This window comes from Hemitrygon akajei, chromosome 1 (genome assembly GCF_048418815.1).
Source record: "Hemitrygon akajei chromosome 1, sHemAka1.3, whole genome shotgun sequence".
Classification (NCBI taxonomy): Eukaryota; Metazoa; Chordata; class Chondrichthyes; order Myliobatiformes; family Dasyatidae; genus Hemitrygon; species Hemitrygon akajei.
The window spans coordinates 88,103,107-88,115,938 of NC_133124.1; the positions used below are offsets into that span (position 1 = coordinate 88,103,107).

The window sequence follows — 12,832 nt, forward strand, 5'->3', positions numbered from 1 at the left end:
CACTATGTAAATACAAGCTGAGCATATTGGAAACAGGTCAGGAAGAATCAGAGCAAGTGAAGGGCTTTCAACCTGGTACACTAGTCCTGGTTCATATGCTGCCTAACTTAGAGTGTTTCTAGCATTTTCAGTTTTTATTCCAAATTTCCAGCATCTGCATTTTTTAAAACTTTTGTCATTTTGTATTGTTGATGATAGTGGAGGAAGTGTCAGATCTGATTGCTCTGTCTGACTGTTGTATTGAAGTTTACTGTGTTCCTGTGAAAAAGTTCTCAAGATAAACGAACCACTAACCAACTGTATACTGAATGCATTTATGTATGAATATGTCTGTGCATTTCATAAAAGTGTCAGTGAGAGTCATATTATACATCCTACATACATACACAGAATTATTGGTGTGTTATAAATATGGAGAGATGCATTTCTAATCCTGGACTGTTATTTGAGGTTCTGGGTTGTTTATCTCATGCCTAGGAGCCAATTTGTGGAGAATGAATCAAATCCAATCGGTATTTGAGCATGAGGTTGGTTTTCAGCTTCATTGCCCTAGCGCTAATCTCACAAAGTCAATAATACTGCGATTACAGTCGTTCCTGCTTTAGCACTCTACACAGGCCCTGATCCCCTCCATCAGATTACTGCCAGACAGTGAAGAGAAACACGCACCCCTGCCATCCACTACATCAACAGTCCATTCACAAGCTTGAACATTCATATAGCATTGCTGCTGTATCTACCAGCTATAGGTATCAGTATTGGTTTATTATTGTCATATTTACTGAGATACAGTACAGTAGAAAGCCTTAGTTTGTGTGCCTCCCAGACAGAGATCATGCCGTATTGAATTACACTGAAGTAGTAAAAAGAAAACAAAATTAGCAAAGATTGGGTTGTAGCTACAGAGAAAGTACAGTGCAGGGAATAAAATGCAAGGGTCACCACAAGGTAGAATAGGAGATCAAAACTGCATCCTTATTTGATGCATGAGAGGTGCATTCATAACAGCAGGCTAGAAGCAGAATCTTGTGCTTGGTAGTACAGTATGTGCTTACAAGCTTTGGTATCTTCTGGCCAGTGGAAGAAGGGTGAGGAGAGAATGACCTAGATGGGAGGGGTTGTCTGATTTCCAAAGGCACTGGGAAGGGTAAACACAGCCAGCAGAGGGGTGGATACATGCACAGCTCACTGCAGTTTCTAAAGGTTTTGGGCAGAGCAAGCTGTGATGCATCCCCATAGGGTGGTTTGCGGCACTGTACATCTGTAAAAATTGGTCCAAGTCATTCGGAAAATTCTAAATCTCCTTAGTGTAATGTATTAAATATTTTAGTAATATTGTAAATATTGTCTGATGAAGAATTCTTCGTTGTTTACATAATTTATTACAGGTTATACTCAAGAAATACGTAAATGGCATATGTTATTATGCCACCACATCATATGTGAGTGCCTCACTAAAGAAAAAGCTAAGTAGGCCATTATCCAGCTCCTGTGTTTTTCTTTCCATTAGTTTCAAGAATTACAAAAGATAACAGTGGCAATGAGGATGTTTTAAAATGTGCCTGAGATGACTACCTACCTGTTTTCCTTCAGAAGTGGAGAGGGATGTTCAAGTTTTTAACAGGAAATGGACAAAATTAACAAGCAGCAAGTATGGCCAGGGGTCTATATATAGTGAGTACCATGTGACGATGATAATAATAGTGAGTACTGTGTGGTAATGATAATGATAGTGAGTACTGTGTGGTAATGATAATGATAGTGAGTACTGTGTGATGATGATAATAGCGAGTACTGTGTGATGGAGATAATAATAGTGAGTATGGTGTGATGATGATAATAATAGTGAGTACTGTGTCATGGTGATAATAATAGTGAGTACTGTGTCATGGTGATAATAGTAAATAAACAGAAATGTCTGGCAACATCGGAAAGACTGACGCATTTGATTTCACAACAGAGAACTGGATGATGTATAATTGAACAGTATTTTGATGCAAATGAAATAACCGATGAAAAGAGAGTGCCAGTGTTCCTGCGTGCAGTTGTTGGAAAAGCATACAGTTTGCTTACGAGTTTAACTGCTTCAACTAAACCAACCGAACTTTGAAGATATCGAGAATGTAATGCAGGAACATTTACAACCAAAATTATTGCTCATTGCAGAATGCTTTGGGGTTCATAAATGGAAGGGGAGTCCATTTTAGCAAATGTGGCTGAATTGACGAGATTGTCTGAGAATTTCCAGTTCACTGAGAGATTATTTAGTTTGTGAAATCTTACAAGAAAGCATTCAGAAACAGCTCCTAACTGAAGCACAAGCTATATTTAAAAGAGCAAGTCAAATAGTTGTATCAATGGAAACAGCAGATAGAGATATAATTGAGTTGCAGTCAGGAATGTAAGTAAGCATGAACAAAATTGCAACATCTAAACAGAAACCAACCCAGTCAAACAAATTGTGTTACCATTATGGCAGGAGCTCACATACACCAGACCAATGCAGGTTTAAAATGCACAACTTGCAAACTATGCAACAAAGTAAGACACATACAAAGACATGTGGGGCAGACAAAAATAAATAGACTGCATTGGGAAGAGAAAAAGATTAAAAAGTCAAGTTGCAGTTTCAAAAAGAGCACTAATCTGCATGATGTTGATAAAAAATCTGATAATGATGAGAATGACACGGGACTGAGTAGTCTTGGGATTTACAATGTGAAAACTAACAAGAGACAAGCAATATGGCTTACACCAGAAGTTAATGGCAAATGAATTAAAATGGAATTGAACACTGGCTTCCTTGTTTCAGTCATTCTACAAAATGAGTTTGAAAGGCATTTCAAAGAAACTGAACTGAAGCCTGCAGATTTCCAACTAGGAACTTAAACTGGTGAAAAGATAACTCCTGTGGGAATGACATTCGTAACAGTGAAATACAATAATCAAAAAGCACACTAAGCATATATGTGGTTAAGAACAGGAGGGCCTGTATTGTGGGATGTGATTGGCTGAGACAGCCATAACTTCATTGGAGATCCCTACACCATGGCATACCACATCCCCTGCAACAGAGCCAACTAGATGCGAATTAGAGAAAGGTACTGGATGATATCAGAGCATTGGAAAACTCAAACAAATCAAGGCTAAAAGAGTGGTATAAATGAAAATGCAACACCCAAGTGTTACAAAGCTCATCTGGTTTCTTATACCTTCTGTGATAAAGTAGTTAGTGAGCTCGATTGCATGGATTATTTTCAAGGTTGCGTGGAGCCCACTGGCAACACCAGTTTTCCTCATAACCAAGATTTAAAGATCACCATCAAACCAGTACAGAAAGTAGATCAATATCTTGTTTCCAAGTTAAAGAATATCTTTGCAAACCTTTCTGGAGGGAAACACTTCAGCAAAGTGGACTTAGCTAAGGCCTATCTACAGATGGAGATGGACGAAGAGTTCAGAGTGTTTCTCACTATCAACACTCACAAAGAGCTTTATCACTATCGTACACTTATTTTTGGAGTAGCATCTGCTCTTCAGTTCTGATGGAAGGTTATGGAGTAGGTGCTGCAAAGCTGCGCAGGTACTCAGTGTTACCTGGATGACATCATTGTTACCAGTGAGAATTACAAGGAAATTCTCCAAAATCTCAAGAGAGTGTTAAAATGATTGGAAGATTATGGGCTCAGAGCATGAGACAAGTGTAATTTCTTGAAACCAAGCATCACTTACTGTGGTCACAAGGATTACACAAGTGTCCTGAGAAAATTCAAGCAGTGGTGGTTGCCTCAAGGCTAAAGACATGTCACAGTTGCAGTCCTTTTTCAGATTTGTTAATTACTATAAAGGTTTGTGCCAAACCTGGCTTTTGTGCTCTATCCCTTGGACTCACTTCTACAGATCAGGAAGATCTGGCAATGGATAAAGTAGTGTGAGGTGGCTTTCCAAAAGGCAAAGGCAATGGTGATGTCAGATGCTGTATTCATACATTATGAGGGGTGATTGATAAGTTCGTGGCCTAAGGTAGAAGGAGATGAGTTAATACAGCTCTTGTTACATGCATGTGCAGTTCAACTTTTTGAGGGAAAATGCAAGAAGTTTGAAGTTAATAACTCATCTCCTTCTAACTTAGGCCACAAACTTATCAATCACCCCATGCTGTGGACCACTTCTGGACGTCTAAGACATCGACTTCTACAAAGAAGGGATGCGTATGCTCCACGACCGCTGAACTAAGTGTGTAAATGTAGGAAAAATAAATGTGCTAGGGTTTCTAAAATTGACTCCTTCTACCTTAGGCCACAAACTTATCAATCACCCCTTGTATAATCCACATTGTCCAGTGAAGATTGCCTGTGAGTCTCGCCTTATGGTACAGGTGCACTCATGTCACATGTTATGAGTGATGGAAGTGAGCTCTCCATAGCCTTTACATCACGTTACCTTCCTGCTGCAGAGAGGGGTGTCCGGGCAGGGGTAGCACCTCTGGTGGTGGGCTTGTCGTCCTCTGCCCAGGGGCAGCTCATCCACCTTTGGGCCCCACCTGTCACCTAGCTCTCACCTGTGGCTCCAAGTAACTGTTTGCATACGACAATGGCAACCCTCTAGTACACTGCCTCGACAGGGGCAGGTTAAAGCAGGTGAGGGTAGCTGGGAGTCTCCAACCTTGGTGGGACAGGAATATGCCTTCCCTAGCACGTGAATCCAGTTCCGACGGACTGGGTGGATGAGATCAACTACAAGATTCAATGGCCAAGAAGACAGTGGTGCAATGCTTCATGGAGAGTCAAGAGCATGACAAGGTGTCATGGATATCCATTGCAGCTAAGGAAGTCTCCAGTCGTGATGATTTTTCACAGCATTGGACCAAGATTTTTGAGGTCAAGAGAGTGGAACTGCCCCTGTGCAATGACTTTTTCACTGTGAAACTCCTCCGGCACAGCTTACGTGATTGTCAGAAATGATGGACAACCAACACATGTTCCTTTATTGCTGCAGAGAAATCTCACACAGATTAACAGTGAGGCTTTGATTCTATATCGAGTTGGAGTTTATAGCTAAGCATGGAGGAGTGTAGTTTATTTAATATTTGAGTAATATTGTAAACATTATTTGATTAAGCATTCTTTGTTGTTTACATAATTCATTAATAAGTACATGAGTGGCATATGTCATTATGCCACCATGTCATATATGAGTGCTTCACTAAAGAGAAAAAGCTAAGTAGAGTATTAGTTCAGCTCCTTTGTTTTTCTTTCGATTAGTTTCTGGAGTTTCAACACAATACACTTCGCCTTTTGAGGAAGTAGGGGTGCTGGTGTGTTTTCTTGACTATGATGTTCATAAGGCTAGGCCAGGACAAATTGATGACATTTCCATCTTGAATTTATAGTTCTCATCTCACGAATACTTCTTTACACCTTCTTCAGCATCTATGAGTTGTGCAGTGGAGGCATTTCTACCACTGAACATTTTTCCCCATAATGAAACATGTTATGTCCAGCAATTATTGGATCTGACACATAATGCACAGAATCACACATTGGGAAGCGCTGAATCAAGACTTCTAATGCTCTTGTCTGCTTCAGTGTCCATATTCAACAAAAATCTTTTAAAAAGTTCAAAATAGTGGTTGAGCTCAAGCTTCTTTGACCTGAAACCTCAGAAGAGATTTTAACTGTCAATGAGTCCTTTTTGGGAATAAGAACAAAATAAAAGCAAAAGAGAGGATATATAATAGAGCAAAGATTAGTGGGACGGCATTAGGAGGGAAGAGATGAAATATGAAGGTAAGCGAGCCAATACTACCAAAGAAGATACCAAAAGTGTTTTCAGGTCTACAAAGGGTAAAAGGGAGATGAGAGTATACATCGGTCCACTGGAAAATGATGCCGGAGAGGTAGAAATGCTGTGGAAGGCACAGTTGTATGCCAGATGTTTAAGCGTGTCTGTCAGAGGGCAGAAGTGAGTGCAATCACTAGTACTAGGGAGAATGTGCTTGGGAACCTGAAAGGTCTGAAGCTAGACCTGAACCAGATTGACTACTCCTCAGAGTTCTGAACAAGGTAGGCATTAGTAATGATCTTTCAGGAATCACTAGATTCTAGCATGGTTCCAGAGGACTGGAAAATGACAAATGACACAAGAAGGGAGAGAGACAGAAGGAAGGAAATTATAGGCCAGTTTCCCGGCCTCAGTGGTTGGGAAGACGTTGGAGTTGATTGTTAGGGATGACCGTGGCCTATTTTATCATGTGCCTCCAAGTACCCTAAGAACTCATCCTTAACAATCGACTCCCTGTTGGAATTATTTGATAAAATAACAAGCAGGATAGACAAAGGAGAATTGGTGGATTGTGTGTACCTGGATTTTCCGAAAACCTTTGATAAAGTGCCACACATGAAGCTGCTTAGCAAGATAAGAGCCCATGGTATTACAGGAAATATACTAGCATGGATAGAAAATTGGCTGATTGGCAGGAGGCAAAGAGTGGAATAAAAGAAGCCTTTTCTGATTGGCTGCTAGTGACTTGGGATGCTCCCCAGAAGTTGGTGTTCAGACCACTTCTTTTTACATTATATGTCAATGATTTCAATAGTGGAACTGATGCTTTGTGACCAAGTTTGCGGATAATACAAAGACAGGTGTGGGGGCGGGTAATGTTGAGGGAGCAGGGAGGCTGCAGAAGGACTTTAAAGGGCAAAGAAGTGGCAGATGGAATAGAGAGCTGGGAAGTCTATGGTCATACACTTTGGTACAAGGATCAAAAGCATAGCCTATTTTCTAAACGGGCAGAAAATTCAAAACTCTGAGGTGCAAAGGGACTTGGAAGTCCATGTGCAGGTTTCCCTAAAGGTTAATTTTCAGGTTAAGTCAGTGGTGAGGAAGGCAAATGCAATGTTAGCATTTATTTTGAGAGGACTGGAATGTGAAAACTAGGATGTAATGCTCTGGTTTAATAAGACACTGATGAGTTCTCATTGGGCATATTGTGAGCAATTTTGGGCCCATTTTCTAAGAAAGGATGTGCTGACATTGGAGATGGTTCAGAGGAGCATCACGAGAATAGTTCCAGGAAATGGTTATCATGTGAGGAGTGTTTGATGGCTTTGGGCCTGTACTTGCTAAAGTTTAGAAGAATGAGGGGGGGGGATCTCATTGAAAATTATCAAATGTTGAAAGGCCTAGATACAGTCGATGTAGAGTGGATGTGGAGAGGATGTTTCCTATAGTGGGAGAGTCTAGGACCAGAGGGCACAACTTCAGAATAGACTGACATTCATTTAGAATGGAGATGAGGAGGAATTTCTTCAACCAGATGGCAGTAAATATGTGGACCTCATTGCCAGTGGTGGCTGTAGAGGCCAGGCCATTGAGTGTATTTAAAATGGATGTCGGTAAGTTGTTGATTAGTCAGGGTGTGAAATGTTAGAGGGAAAGGGCAGGAGAATGGGGTCGACAGTGAAAATCAATCGCCATGATGAAATGGTGGAGCAGACCTGATGGATTGAATAGCCTGATTCTGCTCCTATCTCTTATGCTGTTATGGTGTTGCAGTGGTTTTATTTAGTTAGCCCAAATCTAGCCAACTTGTGCTCCGAATGGCATTGGGGCTCTGGAGTTTGTAGTAGAAGGGGAGACAGTGAAGGAGTCAAGGAAACTGCACCTTTAGTTGTGTATCTTAAAATCTTAATCTCCAACCACATACTGATAACAGGACCAGAAAAGATTTCTACCTTCCACAGGGAATACAAAGCAAAGCTAGTAAAACAAATCTCCTATATCCCTGCTTGTTTCTAATTCTCCTATTGGGAAAAAGTCACTTCCCCATGGAAGGCAGTGTTAAAATAACAATTGTGTTTAGGTTCCCCAGGTATTTTACATGGTAGTATGAAATTATTTGTAGAATGATATTTCTCAGTCGTATTCACAATTCACTCTATTAGGTGTGCAGTCAGATTCTCGCTCCCTGTCATATTCTAGAGGTTATAGCGTTAAAGGTGACAGGAGAAAAGTTTAAAGGGAATGTGCAGAGCAAGATTTTTTTTACACTCACACAAAGTGGCAGGTACCTGCAGCAACCTGCCATGAATAGTGATGAAAGGAGACACAATGATGATGCTTAAGAGTTTTCAGGGAGACACATGAGCATGTAAGTAATGTAGGGACATGGATCATGTGCAGGAAGAGGGAATTAATTTAATTTGATGTCATGTTGGACAAAGACATCATGGGCCAAAGGGCCTCTTCCTCGACTGTAGTGTTCTATGTTCAATCTGGATACTCAGAGAAGGTTTTAAAGGAATTTGTCTTTGCCACCTACCCAGAGGCAAGGTTAATATCAAATATGGCTAGATCAAGTCAGGACATCCACAGGGTAAATGAGGTCAAAATTGAATCTTGCATATACAGGGTACTTTGAACATTGTCATCAATCACAATTAAGCTTCAAGCTTCAACCGTTTATTGCTTACCATCTTCATCTGTCTGGATCACAAGCTCCTCGCTTTCTTTTCTCCCCTCTGAGTTCATCAGGACCAGTTTCACACTGACGTTGGTGTACGGTGACAGACCGCGCAGGGTGTACTGTGGCAGAGAGTGCCCAGTGTCCTGACAGACCTCCTCGCCCACGTGTTCTTGATCTCCCACCACGTACCGGTAATGAACCGTGAGGTTAAAACTGTGGCACCGGGTCACATTGTAGCCCACTGGCTCCCAGCGGATTGTGATTTGTCTCGACTTGATTTCCATAACTTCCACATTCCTAGGTCCGTGCATGGGATCTTTTGAAAGGAAAGAAAACATAAACCTTTAGTCCAGAACCTGCAGTATCGAAAAAGAATTTTTCTGTGCTAAGAAATCATAAATCTTTAATATGGATCAGCTTTATGACTATGTCCAATGGCAAACAACAAATAAACTCATTCATTTGATTTGTAAGTGAATATTCACTATATTCTCCAATAAGATCAAAGCCATATCTGGCAGCCTTTAAATACTCAGACTGATGTTGCTCAATACATCATCATAATTCATTTTGCACTCATTTATGCTGTGTTTATGAAGAAGGCAGTGAAGAGCTTAAGAAATGGAAACATCGGTCGGGTATTTGATCCTTTGTGCTTGCTCTGCCATTAGACTAACACATGGCTGATCTGCTACTTGAACTCCACTTTCCTGCTCCAATCCCAGACCCCTTGATTCTTTTCATGTCTGGGGAAAATTAAATGTTAATTGCCATGTTTTGTGTGTGCATACCTGATCACAAATAATTTAGGACTGCTACTGGCTTTTCTCTTTCTGTTCAGCCTGGAAGTGTCAGGTGGCTGTTTTGTGATAACTACCCAGTCTCGAGCAGAGCAGCAGTGTGAGCAGTTCAGCATCAGTAGCTTTGACCTAACGGTTAAACCAGGCTCCTAATTGATAGAGTCTGCAGCTGCTGGAACCTGGAGCAATAATCAACAGGTCAGGCAGCATCTGTGGAGGGAAATGGACCATCAAGCCTTCTTATTCTGGTTTCTGCCCCCTTTTTTTCCAGTCCCAGTGAAGGGTCTCAGCCTTCATCAACTGTTTACTCTCCTCCATAGACGCTACCTGATTTGTTGAGTTCCTCCAGCACTTTGTGCGTACGTGTGTTGCTCAAGGTTTACAGCATTAGCAGAATCTCTTGAGTTTATGCAACTGAGCAGAGGAAGTGGTTGAGGCAGGTAAATTAACAGTACACGTGAAAAGGAAATGTATGTGGATAGGAGAGGTTGAGGCAAATGTGGGCTAAATAGAGGCAGAAAGGACTGGTTAAGTCAGCAGCTCACTCGGCATGGACCAGTTGCACCTAAAGGCCTGTTTCAGTGCTGTATGCTTCCATGACTATCTTCTGACTCCCAATATCAACTGCAACCCTTCTGATGTCGTGTGAGGCACAGAACTACAAACGCACTAGATCAGGCAAACCTTCAGAATGAAGACTTTATCTTCAGGGGAAGAGACTGTTGAGAACTAAGGGAATAGTGTCTGGAAAGATGCACTTCCTCAGTATTACAGAAGAAAGGGGTAAGCATGTAAAATGGGTAAAACTTATTTTTAATATGTTCTAGGTTCATCAATAAAAGTTATCACTACAAACAAACTCAAATCCAAATTGTGTATATTTTATTGTGAATCCACAAGACAATTTGCCCTGGTGACTGCCTCCCATCACATTTTCTCCATTCCACTTCCTCACTAATGATATACAACGTTATTCTTTACTGGGAGCTCATTAGACTAGCAATCAGGGTGCCCACAAAGTGAATTGTAACAGAATGTCCAATCAACCAAACATCATTCAACCTCGAGGAAATCTGCAGATGCTGGAAATTCAAACAACAACACACACAAAATGCTGGTGGAACACAGCAGGCCAGGCAGCATCTATAGGGAGAAGCGCTGTCGACGTTTCGGGCCGAGACCTTTCGTCAGGACTAACTGAAAGGAAAGATAGTAAGAGATTTGAATTTAGAGGGGGGAGGGGGAAATGCAAAATGATAGGAGAAGACTGGAGGGGGTGGGATGAAGCTAAGAGCTGGAAAGGTGATTGGCGAAAGTGATACAGAGCTGGAGAAGGGAAAGGATCATGGGACGGGAGGCCTCGGGAGAAAGAGGGTGGGGGGAGCACCAAAGGGAGATGGAGAACTGGCAAACAACTAAATATGTCAGGGATGGGGTAAGAAGGGGAGGAGGGGCATTAATGGAAGTCAGAGAAGTCAATGTTCATGCCATCAGGTTGGAGGCTACCCAGCCGGTATATCAGAATCAGAATCAGAATCAGACTTTAATCGCCAAGTACCTATGCACATACAAGGAATTTACTTCCGGCAGATGTTGTCTCTCTGCTCATAACAATAATAATGATAAATATAAATGAAAATATAGATTATACATACAGGTAGTGCAATCCAAGTAATAGTTAGCCGACAGTTAACTGGCAGTTAACTGTTCAGCAAAGTGACCGCAGTAGGGAAAAAACTTCTCCAATGCCTATTAGTCTTAGTCTGGAGGGATCTGAAGCGCCTACCAGACGGAAGCAGATCAAACAGTCAGTGCACAGGATGGGAGGAGTCCTTTATGATGTTCCCCGCCCTCTTCTTCAATCTGGAAGAGTACAGGTCCACAATAGAGGGCAGGGAGGCTCCAATGATGCGCTCGGCAGTCCTCACTGTGCGCTGTAGTCTGATTCTATCCTGCTTGGTGGCGGCTCCAAACCACACAATGATGGAGGTGCACGGGACAGACTCAATGACTGCAGAGTAGAACTGCAGCAGCAATTCCTGAGGCAGACCATATTTCCTCAAGAGCCGCAGGAAATACATCCGCTGCTGGGCCTTCTTCAGGATGGAGCTGATGTTCTGCTCCCACTTCAGATCCTGAGAGATGGTGGTTCCCAGGAACCTGAAGTTCTCCACGGTGGACACAGGGCTGCTGAGGACTGTGAGGGGAGACATAGCGGGGGGATGTCTCCTGAAATCCACTATCATCTCCTTTGTCTTGAGCGTGTTCAGCTCCAGATTGTTCCGACTGCACCAGAGCGCCAGTTGGTCCACCTGCTGTCGATATGCAGACTCATCGCTATTCTGGATGAGTCCGATGACGGTAGTGTCGTCTGCAAACTTCAAAAGCTTCACATAGGGGTTGGAGGAGGTGCAGTCATTGGTGTAGAGGGAGAACAGCAGTGGAGAGAGGACACACCCCTGGGGGGCGCCAGTGTTGGTGATTCGAATATCTGAGGTGACCTGTCCCATCCTTACCTGCTGACTTCTGTTGGTCAGGAAGCTGTAAATCCAATCACAGAGGTCAGGTGGCACAGTAAGGTGAGACAATTTGGAGCAGAGGGTATGAGGGACGATGGTGTTAAACGCCGAACTGAAATCCACAAACAGCATCCGAGCATAGGTCCCAGGACAATCCAGATGTTGCAGGATATAGTGCAGTCCCAGGTTGACTGCATCGTCTACTGACCTATTTGCCCGGTAGGCAAACTGCAGGGGATCCAGCAGGCTGCTGGTGAGGGTCTTCAGGTGGTTCAACACCAAGCGTTCAAAGGATTTCATGACTACAGATGTCAGTGCGACAGGTCTGTAGTCGTTCAGTCCTGTGATGGTGGGTTTCTTGGGGATCGGGATGATGGTAGAGCGCTTGAAGCAAGTTGGAACCTCACTCAGCTCCAGAGATCTGTTAAAGAGCTGAGTGAAGATGGGAGCCAGCTGATCAGCACAGGCTCGTAGACAGGAGGGGGAGACCCCATCTGGGCCTGGAGATTTTCGGGTCTTAAGTCGCTGGAACGGTCGACATACTTCTCCTTCGCTGATTCTAAGCTGTGATCCAGGGGGGCTGGCAGAGATGGTGGGGAGGTGATTGCAGTGATTGGGGAATGAGTGCCAGTGAGTGATGGTCGAGGGAAGGCAGGAAGAGAGACCGAAGAGGGGGGAGGGACAGGTGTAAGATGGACCCTCTCAAATCTACAGTAAAAGGTATTAAGGTCATCAGCCAAAGCTTTGTTAACCTCAGCAGGGGGGGCAGGGCGTCTCCTGTAGCCAGTGACCTCCTGCAGGCCTCTCCACACCAACAATGAGTCGTTAGCTGAGAAATTGTTCCTCAACTTTTCGGAGTAGAACCGCTTGGCCACTCTGATTTCTCTGGTCAGTGCATTTCTGGCCAGCCTGTACAGGGCCCTATTCCCACTCCTGTGGGCATCCTCCTTAGCTTGGCGAAGATGTCTGAGTTTGGGGGTAAACCATGGCTTATTGTTGGCGAAGGTCCGGAAAGTTTTTGTGGGTACACATGCATCCTCACAAAA

The 12,832-nt window shown here is 42.9% G+C and overlaps 1 protein-coding gene across 14 annotated transcripts in view; it reads right to left on the minus strand.

Moving 5' to 3' along the window:
• The window catches only part of LOC140728571 (receptor-type tyrosine-protein phosphatase mu-like), a 994,862-nt gene that overhangs the window by 389,871 nt on the left and 592,159 nt on the right, over positions 1 to 12,832 (minus strand). For all 14 annotated transcript variants that reach the window (XM_073047511.1, XM_073047621.1, XM_073047608.1 and 11 more), the window contains exon 8: positions 8,475 to 8,783. In XM_073047511.1, the coding sequence (XP_072903612.1) occupies positions 8,475 to 8,783 (309 nt within the window). The remainder of the gene's footprint in view (positions 1 to 8,474; positions 8,784 to 12,832) is intronic.